This window comes from Phasianus colchicus, chromosome 12 (genome assembly GCF_987193195.1).
Source record: "Phasianus colchicus chromosome 12, bPhaCol1.hap1.1, whole genome shotgun sequence".
Lineage (NCBI taxonomy): Eukaryota > Metazoa > Chordata > Aves > Galliformes > Phasianidae > Phasianus > Phasianus colchicus.
In genome coordinates, this window is record NC_143447.1 from 2,967,566 (window position 1) to 2,989,322 (window position 21,757).

General features: G+C 58.3%; 3 protein-coding genes across 9 annotated transcripts; 1 reads left to right on the top strand and 2 right to left on the bottom strand.

Moving 5' to 3' along the window:
• Positions 1 to 27: 27 nt before the first annotated feature.
• PTPN9 (protein tyrosine phosphatase non-receptor type 9) lies at positions 28 to 5,625 on the bottom strand. 4 transcript variants are annotated; one of them, XM_031616334.2, is made up of 13 exons: positions 5,196 to 5,622; positions 4,298 to 4,441; positions 4,121 to 4,210; positions 3,924 to 4,048; positions 3,339 to 3,444; positions 2,745 to 2,855; positions 2,214 to 2,542; positions 1,988 to 2,081; positions 1,766 to 1,835; positions 1,392 to 1,470; positions 957 to 1,107; positions 668 to 875; positions 31 to 590 (listed from the first exon to the last, which is right to left on the bottom strand). In XM_031616334.2, the coding sequence occupies exons 1-13, from the start codon at positions 5,226 to 5,228 to the stop codon at positions 382 to 384; spliced, it is 1,749 nt and encodes a 582-aa protein (XP_031472194.1). In that variant the 5' UTR covers positions 5,229 to 5,622; the 3' UTR covers positions 31 to 381. The 4 variants fall into 4 exon arrangements, with proteins under 4 accessions (XP_031472191.1, XP_031472192.1, XP_031472193.1 ...); XM_031616332.2 differs by having other exon boundaries at positions 29 to 590; positions 4,121 to 4,441; positions 5,196 to 5,624; XM_031616333.2 differs by having other exon boundaries at positions 30 to 590; positions 3,924 to 4,210; positions 5,196 to 5,623.
• Positions 5,626 to 6,944: 1,319 nt separating this feature from the next.
• SNUPN (snurportin 1) lies at positions 6,945 to 15,668 on the bottom strand. Of its 4 annotated transcripts, XR_016470256.1 has the most exons (10): positions 15,492 to 15,668; positions 15,250 to 15,412; positions 14,362 to 14,466; positions 14,004 to 14,100; positions 13,301 to 13,398; positions 12,902 to 12,979; positions 11,111 to 11,191; positions 9,309 to 9,831; positions 7,925 to 8,121; positions 7,727 to 7,842 (listed from the first exon to the last, which is right to left on the bottom strand). XR_016470256.1 is itself a non-coding variant. In XM_090148664.1 (8 exons), exons 1-8 carry the CDS (start codon positions 15,644 to 15,646, stop codon positions 7,513 to 7,515), a joined length of 1,107 nt encoding a protein of 368 aa, XP_090004790.1. In that variant the 5' UTR covers positions 15,647 to 15,668; the 3' UTR covers positions 6,945 to 7,512. The 4 variants fall into 4 exon arrangements, 2 of the variants coding, with proteins under 2 accessions (XP_090004790.1, XP_090004791.1); XR_016470255.1 differs by lacking the exons at positions 7,925 to 8,121; positions 9,309 to 9,831 and adding an exon at positions 6,957 to 7,079 and having other exon boundaries at positions 7,452 to 7,842; XM_090148664.1 differs by lacking the exons at positions 7,925 to 8,121; positions 9,309 to 9,831 and having other exon boundaries at positions 6,945 to 7,842.
• A 246-nt stretch (positions 15,669 to 15,914) lies between these two features.
• Positions 15,915 to 19,622, top strand: SNX33 (sorting nexin 33). Its single transcript, XM_031616337.2, has 2 exons — positions 15,915 to 17,597; positions 18,889 to 19,622. The coding sequence occupies exons 1-2, from the start codon at positions 16,187 to 16,189 to the stop codon at positions 19,140 to 19,142; spliced, it is 1,665 nt and encodes a 554-aa protein (XP_031472197.1). The 5' UTR covers positions 15,915 to 16,186; the 3' UTR covers positions 19,143 to 19,622.
• Positions 19,623 to 21,757: the final 2,135 nt, after the last annotated feature.

Consider the following 21,757-nt stretch of genomic DNA (forward strand, 5'->3'; position numbering starts at 1 on the left):
GGGGCGGGGCGACGAAAAACCAGCCTGGAGATGAGATCGCTCCTCGTCTGCTCGCTTAATGTTAAATACCACAAGAAAACAAAAAAACCAAAAAAAAAACCAACCCCACAACGAAAAGCTCCTCCCCCACGCTCCAGGATTATAAAAAAATAAGAATATACACATTCGAAGAGCTTAATACAGTATAAAGTTCCCGATGCAGCCGTGCTGGGAACGCACGCCCTCAAGGCTCTGCGTACAGGTCTAGATGGTCCCACCGAGAGAAGAAAAAAAAAAAAAATTACAAAATAAAACCACCCCGACACCCTTTTCCCCGAGCCTCCTCCAGCCCCGGGCTCGCTTGCTTGAAGTAAGGCACAGTTCCCAGCTGGCAGGGCTGTGTCAGTGCCCAGCAGAGCCCTTCTGGGCGGCAGGCAGCAGGCCGCGGCGCTGGGCGTGCTCCAGCACTGCGCTGTAACAGAAGAAATACTGCTCCGGGGTCTGGATGCTGAAGGCACGCTGCGTCCTCATGCGCTGCACCGTCTGCTGGATGTCCAGCGTGCCCACGTCCTGCAGCTGCGACAGGCAGATGTCCAGAGCGCACAGGGTACCTGTGGACGAGCGCGAGCATCGCTCAGCCGACACGCTGCCAATGCAACATCACCCCTCTCCGTGCTGCACTCCTTACCCGTCCTGCCGATGCCGGCGCTGCAATGCACCACGAGCGGAGGGCCCCCCGGGTGCCCCTTGAAACGCGGTCCCAACGCACTGACAGCCACGCGCTGCTGCTGCTTCACGGCACCCAGGAAGTCAATGAGCGTGGCTGCCGATGAGGGCACGCCGTAATCCGGCCAGCTCAGGTACTGGAAGTGGGAGAGCAATCGCCGCTCCTTGCCCTGGGGATGAGCAGGGAGGGGGTCAGTGGGATGGGATAGCCCCACGGCACCCGCTGGGCACACACACCTTAGCGCACACACCTCGGCACTGTGGATCTCTAGGATGGTTTTCTTGTAATGGCTGAGGTTTTCCACGCCCAGGTTGGTGATGGTCAGCGCCCCGAAGCGCATCTGGAAATCCTTCTCCAGGGGCCAGTACTGGCCGCACTTCCTTCTGCCCCCCTCCTCCAGCCTGCGGATGGGATGTGGTGACACGGGGACAGTGCCCTCCCTGCCAGCATCACGTGGTGCCCTGCGTCCCCCAAGTGCCCGCAGCATCCCTCTGCAGTGCTCTGTACTGGGGCAGCTCAGGGACACCAGGTATGCGGGCAGCAGAACACAGCTGGCTCTCCCCTGCACTGCACAGAGGTATTTTCAGGGCGTCCCCTTCCTTTGGGATGCAAAGCACTGCTTTCCAGCCATGACAGCAGTTGATCCAATAGCAAAACCACTTGTTTTGCCACCCAGGGCACTCACCGAGTCGTCATCACGATCACCAGGACATTCTGCTCCCACACCATGCGCCAGAAGTCACCATAGGTGTTCTCCAGGGGCCCTGCAGGGACAGCCTGCTGTCACTTGGTGAGGCTGGGCAGGACAGGCAATCAATCCCTGAGCATCCTTGGACACAGGAACCACACAGAGGGTGGTGACACACTGAAACAGGTTGCCCAAGGAGGCTGTGGATGCCCCATCCCTGGAGGCATTCAAGGCCAGGCTGGATGTGGCTCTGGGCAGCCTGGTCTAGAGGTTGGTGACCCTGCACATAGCAGGGGGGTTGAAACTAGATGATTACTGTGGTCCTTTTCAACCCAGGCCATTCTGTGGTTCTATGAACATGCGACCCTTACCCTGTGTCCCGATGTACGCATTCCTCTGCTTGTAGCCATCCATGAAGCTGGCATTGATGTAGTCGGTCAGCTGGGGATAATGACATGGCATGAGTGCACCACGGGGATGGCTTCAGCATGACCCCCTGGGCTAAGCTCCAAGCAAGCAAAATGAGCAAGAACCCAGGTGCTGGGTGTCAAGGATGGGCTGGTGGAACAGTGCAGGATGTGAGGGGGGCTCACCTCTGGGCGGCTGTAGGGCTTGGCCAGCTTCACACGGGTCTGGTCCAGGCAGGGCACGTCTCCATAACGGTTCTTCTCCTGGTTGTAGGGCGCCCTGGGGCAGGGACAGGGCAGGGTAGCGGGGCATCCCAAGGCAATGCCCAGGGCTCTGCTGCCATCGCCTGGCCGCAGCCCGGGAGCGGCATGCACCAGGTCCCCACTTCTCCTCCCGCCCCACTCAACTCACAAGGAGCAGACGAAGGTCCCAGCTGGGCTCCGGCGCCGGATGTCCTCATACTCCTCATAGATGCCGCGCTTCTGCTTGCGGCTGACGTGCTCCAGCAGCTCCTGCGGGGTGAGGGCCTTGGGGCCGGGCACATGGAGCGAGCCGTTGTCGCGGGGGGTCACCAACGGCACCAGGATAAGCTCATCCAGGGGGTCGGGGTGCCCGTTCTGCTGCGGTAAGAAGCGGCAGTTCCAGCTGAGTGGGTCCAGCTTGAGGCACCCGCCGAGGGTCTCGGGCAGGCACTCGCGGGGCAGGTGCTCCTTCAGCTCCGACATCTTCACCATCTGCACCTGCAGAGGATAGGCACGGGCACTCAGCTCAGCAGGCAGGAGGGCCCTCCTCAGCTCCCAGGCTGCACGCAGCTCTGGCAAGCAGCAGGAATCTTTGGGCACACCGTTTCAAGCAGCAACCAAGTTTATCTTCTCCCACGTGGCTCATTTTCTTTCCCTTTAAAGCTCCCAGCCCCCAGGAGCCTGCAGCCCCCACACTCACCCTCTCACGCAGCTTCTCCTTCAGCAGCAGGCTGATGATGGAGTAGGGCACACGGAACCACATGGGTGCTCCCACGATGAACACCTTCTTCAGCCTCGCTGGGAAAGCGCCCTGCAGACAGTGAGGGCTCAGGACGGCTCAGCTCCATGCTGCAGGACTAACCCACACCCAGTGTGTCCTCACGGCAGTGACAATTGCAGAGACCCGGGGCTCCCAGCACAGCCCACACTCCAATCCGCACCGATTTCCATGTGGCCAGCAGAGGGCTGGACTCGGTGAGCCAGTGGTGAGGGCGGGAGCGGGGCTTTGAGCCCCAGCTGCTATTTACTGGGAGCTCTTTTTCCGGAGAAGGGAGGAGGCACGAAATGCCAGCACCATTAAAAAATAATTTGCATCTGTTTTCATGAAAGCACTGCCAGCAGCTGTGTGAGGAATCCAGCGCGTGGGGACAGCTGATCCCCTCCCGGTGCCTGCGCCTCCCCGAGGGGCTGAGGCTGTGGATGGCATCCAACCTCCTGCATCCCCCCATCCCACCCCATCTCATCCCATCCAGCTCCATCCCATCCTATCCCATCCCCTCCCTGCTGCCGCTACCTTCAGCAGGTTGAGGATCTTCTTGCTGAGGTCCAGCTCAAAGTTGGTGTACTGCGAGCCCGCCATGTCGTAGATGAACACCAGCCCGTTCCTCTGCGTCTCGAAACTGTGCAGGGGGAAAGAGCAACACCGCTCCAAGATCATACATGCACCCTGCACCCCTCGGTGACCCCAGGAGAGTCCCCTCTGTGCTCCTAGCGGATGGAGCCCCCAAAGCTGCCTCTCCCTCACACCCACCCTGAGCCCATCCCAGCTGCGCTGCCCATGATGGCTCAGCGCACAAAGCCCAGCCCCAGAAACGGGGTGACTGGGCTCTGTGTTCCAGCAGGGATCCCAGGGCCGGGGCTTTCCAAGGGCCGGAGATCCCCAGCTCAGTGACACCAGGCACACGTGGAAGCCTCAGTGATGCCACTGATTTTTGCCATGCCTGGAAGGCTTCTAAGCAGGCTGTCATCAATCCTTGGCATGCAAACACAGAGCAAGCGACTGCTTATAGGCTACTTGAACAGAGCTAACAGAGCTCGGTCTGCAAGCAGTGACAAAGCAGCAATACAAGGCAGTGCTGGAAAACAGGGCTCAGCTCACCTCTCCACGGCCCTGTCCAGCAGGTAGAAGAGCGCCTGGAGCACCACGTGCTGCACGCTGCGGCTGGGGTGGTGCAGCTTGGCCGTGAACAGGGCGATGGAGGCCCCCGAGGGGTCCCGAACGCTCTGGGGAGAAAGCGAGGTCACGGCGTGCCTGCAGGCAGCACCGCGCTGTGCCGCACCGCACCGTGCACCTACCAGGATGGTGAACTTGCCGCTGAGCAGCTCCGAGCGCAGCGGCTCCTCGTGCGGCTTCAGCTTCACGATGCCCTCCTTGAGCCGCGTCTCCTGCGGCAGGGACACAGCGTGACCCCCAGCGTGACACTCAGGGACACACGGGGATGTGTGACCCCACGAGCCGCACCCCATACGTACCCGGTAGGAGTGGAAGAGCTCAATGGCCCGCAGGACGTCGAACTTGCGGGCCATGAGGAACTTGACAGCCACATTCCAGGAGAGCGGGGACACATTGTACTGGCCCGTCCACTTGTTGATCTCTTCCAGGAACTGCTTGGTGGCCTGCAGGACAGAAGGGCATTCCTATTAGCATCCCCCAGACTCCCCAAAGGCAATTTGATGGGTGGGAGAGATCTGGGTGGTGTAACAAGAGTAATGAGCAAGGCTGGCACTTGGGCTGATGTTCCGAAGTGACGTCAGATGGGCCAGTACCAGATGCACCCCAAAATGCGATTTACCAAGGAAGAATCCCTACCCTCCTGAGATAAACCTCTCCTCCTGAGCAGGAGGAGAGATATTGCGAAAAAAAAGCAAAGTACTGCGTCACAGCCGTGTCCCAGATCCCCAAGCACTGGGACAGCCCCCCTTCCCACCCGCACATCCCAGGGTGATGCTCGGCCACCAGCCCCGCTCCCGAGCCCAGCAACATCCTCCCGTGGTGACGCACGGCCGGGGAGGAAGCCGGGACGTCACGGGAGGCACGGGGCGTGGGAAGAACGTGCACACAGCCCCACACAGCCCCACGGGCACGGGGGGGGCGGCTCCGTAAATAACGGCGGCGGGGCAGAGCCTGGGGGAGACCTGGGGTGGGGATGGAGATGATGAGCAGAGGGACGCGTAACGGCAAGGAATGGGGATGGGCGGGGGGCACGAAGACGGGGGGCATGCAGATGGAAAAGATAAGGGGCAGACGGGGGAGCCAAGGGGCTGCGCTGCGCGTCCGGAGGCTGCGTAGATGCAGAGGGAGAAAAGCCGCCCGCAGCCCGGGTGCCCGCAGCAGGGGCCGGCGGTGCTGCCCGGCTCGGCCGGCACCTACCTGCTCCTCCTCGGCGCTCAGCTCCGCGGCCATGCTGCGGCCGGGCCGGGCGGGCCGTGCTAGGCGGCGGAGCCCATCCCCGGAGCGGCGGCGCTGCGGGCACCCGCCCCTCCCTGGCGGCCGCTCGGCGGCGGCGGCGGCGGCTCCGCCCCGGGGTGTCCGCGGCCGTGAGCGGGGAGGGAAGAGAGGATGGGGAAGGGAGTGGGGAGATGGGATATAGATGGAGCAAAGAATGGAAACGGAATAAGAAAGGAAAGGAGAAAATGAGATTTAAAAAAAAAAATGAAAACGAAATACAAATAAAAATCTGAAAATGAAAATAAAATAAAAACGTTAAAAAAAAAAAAAAATGTGTAAGGATCGCAAAGCGCCGGGAAGTTCCGCTCGCCCCGGGAAGCGCCGCGCCGCTCGGCTGGGGGTTGGGCCGCCGCCGCTCCCCGCCCCGCTCCGCTCCGCCCGGCGCTGCCCCGCGGGGGCGGTGGCAGGAAGCGCCCGCAGCCCCCTCCCCTGCGCCCGGCCCGCCGATGGAGGGAGGGGCGGGCAGGAAGCGCGGCGGGGCGGGGGCTGCAGGCAGCGGTCTCCGCCACCCTGGAAGCGACGACCCGGCCCCGCTCGGGATGGGTGGCACCGAGCCGGGGTGGAGGGGGGCCGTCCCAGGGACGGGGGTCCGCGCGCCTCAGCCGGAGCCGGGCCGGGGACATTTTGTTCGGCCGAGGAGCAGCGCGTTGGCAGCGCGCCCGCAGCCGGAGGGTTTGCACCTAAGTCGCAGAAAATGGAAGAAAGGGCAGAGAGAAGCGGCTCGGCTCCTGCCCCACCGCGGTCGCAGCGGCGCGGGGCTGACCCCCACCCCACGGGCCCTCTCCAAACGCACGCTCTCCTTCGCCCATCCTTTTCTCCGGCCCAAGGGCTGCTTTGAGAAGGGGAACTGCGGCATCCGCGTGCTCTCGGCCATTGAGCGGAGCCCGCAGCCCCTCGCAGCTGCGTTTCTCTCCTGCCCGTCACGTCAGCAGATGGCCGAAGGGCAGCGCGGGGCTGCAAGCCGAGCTGCGGCTCGTCCCGAGGGATGCGCGGCAGCAGCAGAACCAGGCTGGGGACGGGCCGAGAAACAGCCGCGGGGCCGGGCTGCCGCCTCGTCCCCCCGCCTAGCGGAGCCGGGCCGGCCCTGTCTCCCATAGCGCTCCCACCGCAGCGCTGACAGCTCCCGCTGTCCGCAGGTACAGCCCGCAGCGGCTGCGGGATCAGACGGTGGAAGCAGCCCCTGTACGTAGCATAGAATGGTTCGTTTAAGGGAGAAAAAAAACACCAAACTAACAAGTGTGCGAGGGCAGAACACCCATGCTGCCGCTATCTGCACGCACCAGTACTGCTCTGCCTTCCTCCTCCTGGGCACAGCCCTGCTCCGGAGGCACTGGGAGGAGATCCCCAGGGGCACGTTTTTGCCTGGTAATTCATCTCCATGTCTCCAGGGGCTCCGCTTCAGCTTTTTAACCTCCCCGTCAAAAACAGTGCTGGGGCAGTGGGCATAATGGTTTCTTCTTTGCTGAAATTGCCACAGGGGGACAGAGTGGCCCTGCCCGTAAAGCGAGTTCACACAGGGGAGCAAGCAGGTAGGGCTGGAGCTCCTCCATGCGCTGTGGAGAACCAAACCGTTCAGTCAGTGCCACAAACCAGGCTGTTAATCCCTTGTTGGGAGACACAGCATGCATTCTCCCTGAGGTAGCAGGAAGGCAAGGCGCTCAAGGATTTGTATTTCAGAGAAGCCTTTTATTTGGCACTATCAATGGCAACGTTTCGAGAGTGCGATCGTTCCTTCCTCCCCCTGCAGAGAGCAGCCCGGCACACAGGCTGGGGGCTCACGCGGAGCTGGGCTGGAGGCAGGGCTGGCTGCAAGGCAAGGAAATCACATTTCTCAGTAACACGTGGGCATGGAAAGCCCTGCCTGGGGAGCTACCGAAGCCTGCTGCAAACTTTCCTTATTAGAAGCAGACTGACTGCAAAAAACTTCCATTAAGGTCTCAGCCAGGAAGGGCTGAAGCACCCCGAGCACCACTCCCTGCAGGAGTGCGGCCAGGACAGGCAGCAGGGGCTGAGCTGGGAGCCCACAGCTCGAGGCTGATGATTTCACACTGCAGAACCACCTCTGCAGCAAACCAGAGAGCCCTGCTAAGGACCCTGACAAAAAAAAAATCCAGCAGCACGTGGAGCAGCACACTCCATTCTCATGCCCTTTAAACAAAAACATCCTATAATTATTACCTTTGCCCACCTCTTGGGAAGTGTGAATGACAGTGAGAAGCAGAGGACCTTTAGCATCCTCCTAATTCTCCATCTGACTCCCTGCTTCCTCCTGGCCCTGTGCAGCATTAGCTGGCTGAGGGGTGGACAAGTGTTCCAGCTCATAATGTCCATTCCTAGCATCTGCCTCGGTGCTCGGCTGAGCCTTGCCCGCTGCCAGCTTTTTACTCCTCTTACTCTCGATGATCTGCTGGAGCTGGCGCCCAGCATAGGCTGGTTTGGCAGTGAGCGGCGTGGTGGGCACAGCGAGCCCCAGGATGTCAGGCACCATGTATGGGCGCAGCCAGCCCACCAGCGGGGTGCTGCCAGGGGTGTAGTGGGTCTGCTTGTGGTAGAAGAGAAGTCCGTCGACCTGCAGGAAGGAGAGACAGCAGATGAGAAGCTGTTGCAGGTGAATGAGGGAGCGCTGGGTAGCATCACTGCTTCTCAGACACCTCTGCCAGCTGGATCTTCAAGCAGAAGGGAAAGAAGAAACCTGCAGAGCTCTTGTCCTGAATGATCAGCACGAGTCCAGCGACCGCTGGATGGCTTTAAGTCACCCAAGGCAAACAGATTTAGACTGATGTCAGCACGGACCAGCGCTCCTCCTCTGGTTGCTATGATCCCATTCTGCAGAAAAGCCATCCAGCTTCTGAACAAAGCAGCACACAAAAAGACCATTTTACTGGATTAGGGTTATTTTAAATAATACATTTGGAGAGTAATTAGTCAGAGCGTGTGACGCCAAGGAGCTCTGCTTCCTAACACTGCTACAGCTCTTTCAGCTTGCTTATGCAAAAGCAATTCTTAATGTTTCCCAAGAGAGAACTTCTCCAGCAATCAATGACAGTTAAGGGCACTCAGAACTTTGAAGGTTCGGACCCTGATTCTTTGTGCTGCTGTTTCCACACTGGGCAGCACTGCAGCTGGCTGACGTTTTCCACGTTTCCCCACCACGCTCAAGTATTCCAAACCCCCCCCCCGGCCTCTTTTTTCCTGTGCTTCCCTGGGGAGCACTCTGCAAGGTCAGATCCTGCTGCAGATCGACCGGCATTGGAGGCGGTGCTCATTTAGTTCGGCCTCGCGGGCTCTTAAAGGCTATTTACCCATGAATAAGAGTGGCTGAGTGGGCAGAACAGATGAGAAGAGCCCACTTTGGGCTGTTAGACGTGGCCCCAAATGCTCCCGCCCCCCCCCCCGCAACTGCAGCCCCCCAGCAGAGCAGCACCTACATCATATCGAGCCAAGGCATGGCTGAGAACACAGCAGGCATGTACCCATCTCTGCTGCTGGGCATTAGCATCCTGCAGGGCCATGCTGCCTACTGCACTACTGAAGTCCGTGATTTTTGGTCACTGTGAAGAGCTTTCAAAATAATTCCAGAGAAGGGGGATTCCTGTCCTAGGGGAACAGGAAACCAGCCCAATAAACAGCATGAGCTTGTGAAACTGGCTGGATATCTGAAGTGCAAAGCCTTTCCCTCTCCTCATGTCCCAGGAAGACTTGAGGAGAGGAGCCAGGCTCTGTGGCACCACGCCACTGCACTCTCCTGGACCTGCACATCCCAGCAAAAGCACAGCCCCTTCTGAGCAATGGGGATTCTGCAGCTCCCACAGGTATCTTCTAGTGACATCAGCCTGGAAAGACTCCTGCCTTCCACAATGCTCCAAAGAGCTTCCCCAAGCTGACAAAATCAAAGAATTCTGCCTAGCAGAGGGGTAAGTCATGTAATTCCTTCCCCTGATTTCTTCTAAGTTACCGCAGTTCCCATATTCCTGTCATCATCTCAGTTGTTGGCCATGTCCCTATCCCAAGTCATTGCTCTGACACCAGCCTCACCAGGACAAGGGCATCTCCATATGACTGAACCTTTTGATCAACTGGCTTGGCAGGATTTCATGCTTCATGGCCATGCTTTGTCCTATTTCAGCTGCTCCACACCACAGAGCCTCTGACTTTGGCTCTCCCTTGCCTTTCTAGAAACTTGCACGCTGTTTTTCTCAGATCCATTGGCAGCTCAGGAGCTCTTAAATAAGACCCCGTCCAAAAAAACTCTTAAAATTCAGTGCTTGTCGACTGAGCAAACTTGCTTAGCGTGGTCCATCCCAGGATGCTGGGACCAGGCATAACGAGATATCTATTACACTGCACGAGCTGTATTTTGCCTCCTGTGAAGTTTGGTTCTGGCTGCCCCGTTGCTGGAAGCTATTCACGGAGATTTCTCGGGCTCCCTCTTGTGGCACATGGTGAGCTTCATTCCTGGAAACACAGCAGCGTGGTTTCTGTGGGGCTGCCTTTGTGCCAAACTACACCGCGTTTCTGTTCTTGCTGGGGTAGTGCCCGGACACATTGACCAGGGAACCTGGGGACAAACACAGCAGGAGCACAAGGAGCATCTGCCCAGCTCCTGCAGTCCCTCTGCATTCCACAGGGGCCTCTCTCCATAAGTTGGGATGCTCTTCACCTTTTGTCACAGAGTAAAGGCCTCAAGAAGTCATAAAGCTTTCCTCAGGAGAGGCAGAGGCAGGCAGGAGCATTTGTCATTGAGCAAGTCAAAAAGGCATCCCAGGTCTCCTTCAGCTAATACTCCCCTACCTGTGCTAAAAGCAGTGTCTGGCACGGTCAGCCAGCCACAGGCACTTGGACTTCCTCTGGTGACTGCCCTGGCTTTAAGGAGGGGAAGGAGAAAAAAAAAAAGTCAGCCCTCACAGCCAAATAAGTCTCCTCTAAGTTTAAGCTTGCACTTGCACTAATCACTAACAGGGGCCAGGAGAGCACAAGAGGCACACTAAAACAGTGTGGCTTTTGGCTTCCCCATTCTCTTCTGTTTCAGTGCCAGGTAAGCCAGGGTAGCCACCAAAAGCTGCTGAGCCATTTGCATCAGGGCTTCTGACTCACTGCTTGCAGCCACACACAGCAACTGCCTGGCACACTGCTGCCTGTCCTGCCCTTCTTCCTCTTACAGGTCAGAGAGGCTGAGCAGCACTGCTCCTACAGCTGTAAGAGCAAATGCATAGTCCTGCTCAGCTGCTCTTGATGGGGGAATGTTCACCTCTGCCAGCAGGACCCAGATGCAGGAGGCTGCTGGTTCTGGACCAGAAGCAAAAAAACAGAGCTTGCACCATTCCTCCCTTCCCCCCCTTCTTCCAGGAGATCCAGGACAGACCCATCTGAACCCATCCCAGCCACTTCTGCTGCAGCCATTTGCCCTAGCACGTCTCAGCTGCCCATCACTGCTACCTGAACCCTGCAGAGACTGCTATGAGTTTAAACACACTGCTCTGTTTCCTCCTCAGGAGAGGTAGGACAGCTGGATGCCACGCATAGACAGATGGTAGCATCTAGACTAGGGAGACACAGAGCCTGTGGCAGATGTCAGAGAAAGACACCAGCCTGCCTACCTCACAGACCTCCCAAGAAACCCCACCACATCACTGAGCACACTACAGCAGCATGTAATACCAGCTTTGACTCTGAAAAGATCAGTTGTCCATCGTACTTCCACACAAATGTGAGTTTTGCTGCTTCTAGCAGCAATCTAGGCATCTGCATTAGCCATCCCCTCAAGCAGAGAGGACAATTCAAGCACAAGTAACACTGAGGCTTAACTCTCACTGACCAGCTCGACTGCACGTTCTCACCTCGAAGGGGAAGTTTGTTGTCAGCACCTCACACAGGCTCTCCGAGGTGCAGGGGAAGTTCTGCAGGCCCACAAACTTGTACTGAGGGAGCAAAAGAGAAAAAATTACATGGCTTAAAAGTTGAACAATTCATTGAACTGGAGGTGGTTAAGGAGAAAGCCTTCCCTTGGTACAAAATCTAACATGAGCAACAGGATGAATAACAGGCAGACAAAGTAACCAGACAGGAGGTCTCAGGCAGAGAGCAGATCCTTAAATTGTTGGCCTTCCTACTGCAGGTAACCAGGGGTCTGAAGGCATGGATGGGCTTAATGGAGGAACTGGTCAACCCTGATGTCTGCTGGGACAGGCAGACCTCTGCTATGAGTCTAACAGCAACTCCCAAGCAAATCATGGATGGGGAAATCAAAGTGACAGGACCAAGTCATTCCCTGGTGCCAGTCATATCGCACTGAAGTGACAGGAAATACTTGCACGAAAACTTACAGAAGTCAGCTCGACCTTCAGAGAGGACAGGGATAGGAATGGTCTGCTGCTTTACAGATCTCTTTCCAGTAATAAAAGTGACCTTCTTGTGAAAACCTGAGGCTTGTTACAACCATGTCCAGACAGCACAAAAAACAGAGTGCCCAGAACAATCTATTTCAGGTATTCTGCATTAAGGCCACCCTAGTTCCAAATGTCCACCTCTGGCATCTTGTTAGAGATACAGATGGCAGGGACTCTGCACATAGCTCCCATGTGCTCCCGATACCTTTTCCTCAAGCATCTCAGGCTGCAGGAAGGACTTTTCAGGGGAGCTGACCCTGAGATGCTCTTTTAACCGAAATAGAAAGTGATGACCTCTGAGCAGGATGCAAAGCAGACAGATGTCTGCTCCAGGCTGCTGGCTCAGCCAAGCAAACCTTTCCACCTAGGAAATGAAAGCTGAAACGACTCCCCAGCCCCAGCCCCCCCTTCACTAGGTAGCTGTCTTCTGGATATTCTCGTTGGAGTCAGAACAGGATGTACTCCAAACACAGATATCTCCGCTGCTGGCACAGGAGCCTTCATCCCCATTAATGATGAATCTGTTCCATCCTCTGGAGCTGCTCTGCTTGCTGTGCCTGAGCACACGCGGGTGGCCATAGAGCAATCACATCCCGCCTTGCAAGTTGCACTCCATAAGCCAGGCTGACAAATCCCCTTATATGTCCCCAAAAAATCACTTTCTAAGCTGCCGCGGGTGCCAGGCCTGACCTCCACAGAAGACTTCAAAGACTTCAATACTATTATCCTTGCTCAGCAGGGACTTCAGGGGGCAATGCAGCATCCACCCCTACAACTTCAGGGACTGGCTTGAGCAGGAGACAAGGCTAAAACTTCATGGTCTTTTACCCCTGCTTTGTGAGCCCATAAGACTACCAACAAATAATTCCCATTGTAATCAGACTGCCAATCAACACTGGCCCCATAGAAACCACATTGGTTTTCCATTCCAAGTGAAAGCTAAAAACAGTGTGGAAGTTAGCTGATACCCTGCAGCGTGATCTCCCTCAGCACTTTGGCTGGAAAGAAAAAACCCACATTCATTTACAATATTCAGTGGTTCTATTTACATCCTGAACATGTCAGCCCATTTCATCAGAAGTATGCTTTGAAGCCTGATCTGTTAGGGGGGGGAAAAAAAAAAAACAACAAAAAAAAAAAAAAAGAGAAAAGCTTCCGCCTGTGAACAAAAGTGCTGAAGCCTGCTGAACAGGAGAGCTTACCCCCCCACCCTCCTCCTTCTCCCAGTACAAAAGAACTCACTGGATTAATCCTGCTTTTCTCTCCCAGCCCTTCCTCTTCTTGGATCTTCGAGGAGAGCCAGAAGAATCTGAAGTCAGTCTGAGAAAGGAGACAGAGGCTGAATTATTACCCACCATACATCACCCATCAGCACTTGTAGGGCTGCAGCTCAGACCTGTGCCTCCATTTCTCCACACTCACAAAGGAGACTTACAAGCTGCAGAACCAACTGACATGCCAGCCTTTGCTACTTCTCCAAATAACCCCCCCAGATTTCCAGTCTCTAGACTGTAAGCGACAGAGACACTGCTGCAGAGATGAAATATCCAAGCTGCTGCACATCGGGCTGCGACCAGCTCCAGCTGCAAAGCAGCTCCCAGAACAGGAAGCACAGGAGAAGGCAGATGGGAGATTCAGTACCTGGCAGTCGTAAACAGGGTGCCCCCTCCAGCACATCACATCGAGGATGTAGTATGTCTGCTCTGCTTCATTGTAGATGCAGTCCAAGATACAGTACACTGCACACAGAAGCACAAGAAGGTCCAGATGCACTCCTCATGCTGCCCAACCCACTGGGCAAGTGCCAGATCAAATCTCTCCTGCATTAAGCTTTAGCACAGATGTAAGGCCAAGAGGTGCAAAGAGAATCCCTGCTGCTAATAGTGGTTGTGACCACAAAAAGCTTTTAGCTCAAAGAATCCAATAAGGCTCCAAGGATACACCCAGAGCCACATCAAGTAAAGGCATATTTCAGGAAATGCATTCATCCACCAGTAACACCTCCTCAAAGGAAGCAAAGCAACTAGGTATTAACAAAGATCACGCTGTAAGCAGCTCTGCTACAGAGAGAAGATGCTGATGTTTAAGAGCACCAATTACTCAGACAGATAGCTAGAGGAAATGTTATCTAGCATAAAGGTATCTGAGATTGTCTATGTCTGCTTATCCTCAGAAATACACAAACATCCTGAAGCTTACTAACCCTTGCCACCATAAAAGGGCACAACGCTGGGGCCCAGAGGAGCACCACTATGCCTGTGGGTGCATGTGCTTACAGGGAAAAGCCAGTGGTTCTCTTCTACCTATCTATCTACCTATCTCAAAAGCCTCTTCAGAACATTACCTTTCTCACTCGTTGTATTGTGCCGGTTCCCCCCTGGCAGCAGGGATGGAAACCTGTTGACACAGAAGCCACTCTTGGTGTAAGCTGCTGTAGAACCCTGCAAGAAAACAGGAGACAAAGAAACCTCATGAAAAGGCTGTCACAGCAGCGATGACACACAGGGTGCTGGAGTGCAGGCTGCCCCCCAGAGCCTGCCACAGCCCATCTATGGGAGAAATTGGGCTGTTCAGCACAGCTCCCAGCACCCAAACACCTGCGGCTCACAGGGCAGCCTTGTGTTGGTGGGCACAGTAAGAACACAGATCCCAGGCACAGCTCCCTTACTGGGTTCTAAGACATTTCTGCTGTTGTCTCTTACCCTGGAGGCCACTACCAGTGCTCTCTTCCCAACAGGACACACCACCACGATCCATTCCTGTTCCAGATCCACAGGGACATCGACCAGCCACTCAGAGAGCATCAGCTAGGCAGAAATCCAGAAAAAGCAGTCAGTGACAACTCTCCTACAGCTATAAAAAACTGCAGCTCAAGTTGGACCGTTTTGACTCATCTTCTACAGCCACACAATCTGCACTGCTCACCACCCCAGATCACAACACCCCTCTGCCTTTCGCTGAGCTGTGTACCAGACTCTTCCCCTAAATTTCTTCTTCTGCTCCCCAGCTGCTGACTAAGCTTTGGTGTACAGCACAGTGCTCACATTCCTCATCAGGGCACCCCAGCACCTTGGTCCCCACATCAACTCTTGACTTCATTTAAGTGCATGGCAAAGGTCTGGGATTCCCGAATATCTGGAGAGATGAGAACAGAGCAGTGGACATATTCGGACCCCTCCGTGCATGGCTATAGCACCTTAGTGACCTCCTGGAACCAACAAAGCTGAGAAAACCCAACTACTGACGTTTCCTGCTGTCACACATATGGGGAGAAATGGAAACTGTGAACCAACAGCTGCACAGCGGGACACAAGGTCACAGAACTGCTGGAGTTGGAAGGGACCTCTGGAGGCCATCCAGTCCAATCCCTCAGCAATAAACAGGGACACCTACAGCCCGCTCAGGGTACTCACAGCCTTCCTTATACTTCCCTTTAGACCCTGCAGGCCGCTCTCAGCTCTCCCCACAGCCTCCTCCTCCCGGCCCAGCACTCAGCTGCCCTGGCAGCGCTGCGTTCCACCCCTCGGAGCCTTTTTATGGATGCACACCCGGTACTGAGGGCTCCCACCCCCGACCCGGCGCTCCCTCACCTGGTTGGCGTATCGCTTGGGCAGCCTCCTGCCGGCGTCCACCTCCATCTCCTCCTCCTCCTCGTCGTCGCCGCCATCCTTCCCCCCGTCCTCGTCGCTCTCCACGCCGGCCCAGTCGCCCTCCGCCAGCCTGCGGGCATGGTTCACGTAGTCCAGCCGCCTCCTGCGGGAAGAAGCGCAGAGTCCCGCTCACCGCCGAGCCCGGCGACAAACCGACCCCCCGCAGCCCCCCGCCCGCTCACTCTCTCTGCAGACACAGGAGCCGCCGCCGCCTCTCGTCCTGCCCCAGCCGGTCCCCGCGGCCTTTGTACGCGCCGAGCCGCGGGTGCGGCGCCGCGGTGCTGTTGGGAGCCGCCAAGGCCACGCCGCCCGCCAGCGCCGCGCACAGCTCCTCCATGGCAACGCCCGCCGCGCGCCGCGCGCACTTCCGGCCGGCCGGCGGCGAGCGGCGCAGCGCCCCCTGCCGGCACGGAGGAGCTCCCCGCGGGCCGGGGCGGCGCGACACCGGGGGGGACCGGGGGCGGGCGGCGGCGGGAGCCCCGGGGCGGCGGCCGGCAGGGGGCGGCGTGCGGGCGGGCGGCGCGCCGTGCGTCACGGCGGGCGGCGCGGCACCGGCACCGGCGGCGAGCGGCGAGCGGCCGGCCGTCCCGCCGCAGGTCTGCGGGGAGCGGGGGGGAGGCAGGAGGAGGAGGAGGAGGAGGGGGGAGCGGGCGGCAAACTTCCAGAGAGACGTAAATACGTCCATCGGCGGCCCCGCCGGTTAGCCGACGGGAGCCCGGAGCGGCGCGGCGGCATGGGGCCGGCACGGCGCTCGCCCGGGCCCCGCGGTCCCGCTCCGGGGACGCCGCCCGCCTGCGGGGCGCGGGCTCCGCTGCAGTGAGCCGGGCGCGGGGCCGCGACGCAGCGCTGCCGCTCCGCACGGCGGGGAGGCCGTGCCATGGCGCTGCGGGGCAGGGCGCTGTACAACTTCCAGAGCGAAAACAAGGAGGAGATCAGCATCCAGGAGAACGAGGAGCTCGTGGTGTTCAGCGAGCGCTCGCTGGACGGCTGGCTGCAGGGCCGGAACAGCCGCGGCGAGACCGGCCTCTTCCCGGCCTCCTACGTGGAGATCGTGCGCCCTCGCGCCGGCTCCGGGCACGCCGAGAGCTCCGGCAGCCCCGCCGGCTCGCCCGGCCACCTGCACGGCTTCTGCGCGGCGCCCGCCGGCCTCTCGTCCCAAGGCAGCTTCGAGGATGACGACGACGACGATTGGGATGACTGGGACGACTCGTGCACGGTGGTGGAGGAGCCCCGCGGCGCTGCCGGCACCAACGGGCATCCAGCGGCGGGAGCGGAGCCCTACGGAGCGCCCCGTGCCAAGCCGGCGCTGGAGAGGCAGGACAGCGTGGGCTCCTCCAAGAGGGGCAGCGTGGTGGGCAGGAACCTCAACCGCTTCTCCTGCTTCGTGCGCTCGGGCGTGGAGGCCTTCATCCTTGGCGACGTGCCCCTCATGTCCAAGATCGCCGAGGCTTACGGCATCGAGATGGGCGCCAAGGGCCCGCAGTGGCGAGCCAACCCGCACCCCTTCATCTGCTCCGTGGAGGATCCCACCAAGCAGACCAAATTTAAGGGCATCAAGAGCTACATCTCCTACAAGCTGACCCCCAGCAACTTCAACTCGCCCGTGTACCGGCGCTACAAGCACTTTGACTGGCTCTACAACCGCCTGCTGCACAAGTTCACCATCATCTCGGTGCCCCACCTGCCCGAGAAGCAGGCCACCGGGCGCTTCGAGGAGGACTTCATCGAGAAGCGCAAGCGGCGCCTCATCCTGTGGATGGAGCACATGACGAGCCACCCCGTCCTGTCGCAGTACGAGGGCTTCCAGCACTTCCTCCGCTGCCGCGATGAGAAGCAGTGGAAGCTGGGCAAGAGGCGGGCGGAGAAGGACGAGATGGTGGGCGCCAGCTTCCTGCTCACCATCCAGATCCCCACCGAGCACCAGGACCTGCAGGACGTGGAGGACCGCGTGGACGCCTTCAAGGCCTTCAGCAAGAAGATGGACGACAGCGTCCTGCAGCTGACCAACGTGGCCTCCGAGCTGGTGCGCAAACACGTGGGGGGGTTCCGCAAGGAGTTCCAGAAGCTGGGCAATGCCTTCCAAGCCATCAGCTACTCCTTCCAGATGGACCCCCCTTACAGCTTAGATGCTCTCAACAATGCCATCTCCCACACGGGCAAGACGTACGAGGCTGTTGGGGAGATGTTTGCAGAGCAGCCCAAGAATGACCTCTTCCTCATGCTGGACACTCTCTCTTTGTATCAGGGGCTCCTCTCCAACTTCCCAGACATCATCCACCTTCAGAAAGGTAAGGGGACTCCCCTGGAGGGCTGCTTTTCTCTTGGGGATGAGGCCAGACCAGCTCTATGGGTCCTTCATGGCCCTATGTGTGGAGTGGGATGGGGGCGCAGCTCTCTGCTGTGCAGTGATGGGGATGGGGGATGGTGATGGACGTGGGGATGGAGATATGGATGGGGTAGGGCTTGCTTGAGGGTGAGGATGGGGGTGAGGATGGGGTAGGGATGGAGACCATTGCGTGTGGCTGTGTTCCCTGATCACCCCTGCCCTGGAGGTGCTGCTGGGGCTGCCCGGTTTAGGATCAGCTTTTGGACATGCTCAGCACAACCAGGGCCAAATTCTTTGCGAGTACATCCTTGCATATTAGAGAAGAGGTCAGCGGGCTCAGCAGCCTGCTGCCAGGACCAGAGCATCCCATCTGTCCCAGCGTGTTCCGTGACAAGGGAAGGGCCTCTGCTGGGCGCTTTCTCAGGGCTGGTCAGCCTTGTGCTTCTGTCCGGGTGTGACGCACACCCAGGGCTGGGTGTGGGAGCGGGGCCGAAGTCCACACACCCCTCCCAGGCCACACCAGGGAGGGGATGTCCGTGTTGGCTGGCGGCTTTGGGTCTCTGCATTGCCCCACAAGGAGCACGAGGAGAAAGAGCAGCCCTGGCTACTTCCTTGCACTCTCTCCTGACTTTGTTTACCACTACGGGCTGGATCCCGTCCGGAAGCGAGGCCGCGTGGGCAGAGCGGAAGGCAGGATTTGGCCTCCAACCTTTGCTTCCTCAGGGCTCCTCCTCCTCCTCCTCCTCCTCCTCCTCCCGGACCTCGGGTCAGCACTGCCGGCAGGGGCAGGGAGAGGGAATGAATTCCCAGCGACCGCTGGAGGCCGGATCCTGTTTGCAGGCAAACAACCTCTGTGCTGAGGACAGGGAGGAATGCAGGGCCAGAGCCAGGCGGGATTCTTTCGAAACTGAGCTATAAAAATCAGTTGAAGGAGGGGAAAAACTGCTGTCAGAGCATCAGCTGCAACTCAGGCGTTCTCCGGGATGCTGCAGTCAGCAGTGTCCTGTCCCACTCCGTCTCCCACGATGGCTGTTCCATCCCGCTATCAGCCCTGCTGTGTTATGTAGCAAAGTTTCTCCAGTTCCCAGGCAGGAACAGCGGGCTGAGATGTGGGCTGTGCACACTGCCTGCCAGCTGCTGAGCCCACTGAAAGCTTCAGCTCCATCCCCAAAGCCTGGAGCTGTGGTGCTACGGGGTGACGCGCTGCTCCGTAGGGCGCCGGTGTGGCTCTCACCTCTCCCCTGCCTCACCAGGAGCCTTTGCAAAGGTGAAGGAGAGCCAGCGGATGAGCGACGAGGGCCGGATGGACCAGGAGGAGGCGGATGGGATTCGCAAGCGCTGCCGCGTGGTGGGCTTCGCCCTGCAAGCTGAGATGAACCACTTCCACGAGCGGCGCGTGGCCGACTTCAAGAGGATGATGCAGTCCTACCTGAAGCAGCAGATCATCTTCTACCAGCGTGTCAGCCAGCAGCTGGAGAAGACGCTGCGCATGTATGACAACCTCTAACACACCTGCCTGCCGCCCGTCCCGCATCGCACCGCTTCCAGCCACGGCCTCACAGAGCATCTCTGCTTGGGAGGGCTGAGAACGGGTGGGAACTCATGACGCTAGTGACCAAATACCTTTGGGCTTTCCTCCAGCCTGGCTGCAGGACTGTGGTGAGGACACGTGTGCTCCCACAGGACAGATGGACATGTGTGCCCGTGGCACCACCCTGTGGTTTTTAGCTTTCCAAAAACCCGTCCTCGTGGAGCACTGCGGCTCACTGGGAGGAGAAATCCAAGCGGTCGACATTTTGCACAATGAAAGTTTTTCTGATGGGAAAGAAAACACAAAAAGATCTTTATTTGGAAGAGGTTTTTTTTTTTTTTTTTTTCCTCCCCCCAATATTTTCCATTTTTCGCAAATGTTTCTGCAGCGTTTTTACCAGTTTTTAAATAGACGCAGGCCAACGGAAATCTCTTTTCTCAAGCACTGCTGTTGACTGGAAAAAGGGATATAAAAAACAAAAACAAAAAACCAAGCCAGCCCACAGCGTTTTCAATAAAAAACGTCAGTAGAAACCTCCCCCCCCTCACCCCCCGCTCTGTCCCTGGGATGTTGCTGGGAAGCAGAGCTGCTCCAGGAAGGGCTCTGCGGAGGGGGCACGGCGCTGGGCATTCCTCCCAAGCATCCCCGGCGGCGAGCACGCAGGGCTGGCACGAGGGCTGTGTTTGTGAAGGGAAATGGTTGGGATAAATCACAGCAAGGGAAGTCGGGCCGGCCTGGCCAGGCTCCAGGGTTAAAATTAGCCCCAGCGTGCGGGCCGGCGTTGGGATAACCGCGGTGCTGGGAAGGCTGCGCGCTGCGCTCGGCCGTCCCTGACCCCCTCATCCCTCCCCACAGGGACAGCATAACAGCCTCAAGGAGGGATGTGCTTCCTCCTGCATCCCATTCTCATCCCACCCCATCTCCAGGCTGTCCTATCCCCATCCTATCCTATGTCACCCCATCCTCATCCCACCCCATCCGCAGCCTACCCTGGTCCCGTACTTCCCTGTCCCCGTCCTTCCTTGGCTGCATCCTTCTCTGTCCTCATCCTGCCCCACCCTGTCCCCAGCCCAACCTGGTCCTTCCCCACACTGTCCCATCCTACCTTGGCTCCACCCTGCCCCAACCCCATCCCACACCATTCCCATCTCACCCTGCCCACATCCCAGCGTGATCCCATCCTTCTCCGTTCCTGTCCCATCTCATCCCTATTCTACCTTGTCCCCATCCTATCTTGGCTTCATCCCATTCCATTCCTATCAAAATTCATCCCAATCCTACTCTGTTCCTATACTTTCCCATCCACTTCCTATCTTGACTCCCTCCTCCCTCCTCCCCATCCCACCCCATCCCACCCTACCCTATCCCTCTTCTACCTCATGCCCACCATACCGTTGCTCCATCCCACTCCACATACACCCCACCCCATCCCCACCCCTGCCCTCATCCCATGCCATTTCTTTTTGGGATCTCTATCCCAAGCCATTCACCACTGGGGTCCCCATCCCAAGCCATTCACCCCATTGAGATCCAGATGCTGGGGAGTCTGTTGTGGGCTTTGTGGGTTCACAGTGGGGCTGGGTGGGTGCAGAGACAGACCCTGCCATCACCATCACTGGGTTTGTGGATGGGAGATCACAAACTTGACCTTGGGAAGACCCCAAAGAAGCCTTCAAAATAGGGAGGAGAACCCAACAGAGAACGCCCACGGCTCCGGGTCCCTATTCCTGTCTCTCTCTGGCCTGAAGGCTGTTGGAGGAGAACACTGCAGCACTTGCCAAGCCCAAGCAGGACGCACTGGCAGTGCGGGCGGTGAGATGGTGATGTCCCCGTGCCACTGGCAGCACTGCCAGGGCCAAGGAACCCGCCGGGCCGGTTGGCAGGGATGGGTTTGGCAGCACCACACGGTGCCGGGAGCACCCATGTGCAGGGAGCAGCAGCAGGCAGATGCGTGTGGGGCACAGCGTGCCAGCTGGGGCTCAGCAGCACCTCGTCATCCTTGCGTGCCTCACATATTTTGGGAGCATGGCAGGGCATTGAGCCTGCTGGACGTGGTGGAGGTGTGTGGCTGTTTCTGGGTGTGTTGTTGCACAGAGCTCAGGCCCCATTGCTGCCTGCTGGCTGTGAGCTGGGGATGGGGCCGGAGCTGCCTTGCATGTCACTGCGTGCCATACAGCTGTTGGAATGCTTTGTGCAGCCAGCCCTGCCTGGGGAGTGAGGCTTGCGGCGTGCCCGTGTGTGGGGAGAGCTGCTGGAGCCTTCTGAGGAACCTGAGCCCAGCTGGGCGTTGCAGGAAACCTGCTGGCCCGCGTGTTTGTTTGCGTGCAGCAGTGCCTGGAAACCAGCCCTGCACCCAGGCTGCAGCAGAGCCTGCACCCTCTCGGTGCTCCCACATGGGGCAAGAGGAGGGCAGGTCCCTGTCCTGGAATGGGGCTCGTGGCTCCCACCCTCACATCCCCGCATCCACTTGTCCTGCTGCATGCCCTGAGTGCTGCTCGGGACTTTCCACCAGCACGACTTGGCCTCACAGAAGCACACCCAGCTCCTCCAGCTTGCTGCCTGTCCTCTCCTGACCCTGGTGAGCAGATATT

Bases quoted from the DNA above. Each gene is read 5' to 3' on its own strand.
- SNX33 (XM_031616337.2), top strand. From the start codon at position 16,187: ATGGCGCTGCGGGGCAGGGCGCTGTACAACTTCCAGAGCGAAAACAAG. The intron at 17,598-18,888 runs GTAAGGGGACTC...CTGCCTCACCAG, and splicing joins CATCATCCACCTTCAGAAAG to GAGCCTTTGCAAAGGTGAAG.
- SNUPN (XM_090148664.1), bottom strand. From the start codon at position 15,646: ATGGAGGAGCTGTGCGCGGCGCTGGCGGGCGGCGTGGCCTTGGCGGCT. The intron at 14,101-14,361 runs GTAAGAGACAAC...GTTTTCTTGCAG, and splicing joins CACTGGTAGTGGCCTCCAGG to GGTTCTACAGCAGCTTACAC. The intron at 13,399-14,003 runs GTAATGTTCTGA...TTCTGTGTGCAG, and splicing joins CAATACAACGAGTGAGAAAG to TGTACTGTATCTTGGACTGC.
- PTPN9 (XM_031616331.2), bottom strand. From the start codon at position 5,228: ATGGCCGCGGAGCTGAGCGCCGAGGAGGAGCAG. The intron at 876-956 runs GTGTGTGCGCTA...GCTCATCCCCAG, and splicing joins TAGAGATCCACAGTGCCGAG to GGCAAGGAGCGGCGATTGCT. The intron at 591-667 runs GTAAGGAGTGCA...GCTCGTCCACAG, and splicing joins CGCCGGCATCGGCAGGACGG to GTACCCTGTGCGCTCTGGAC.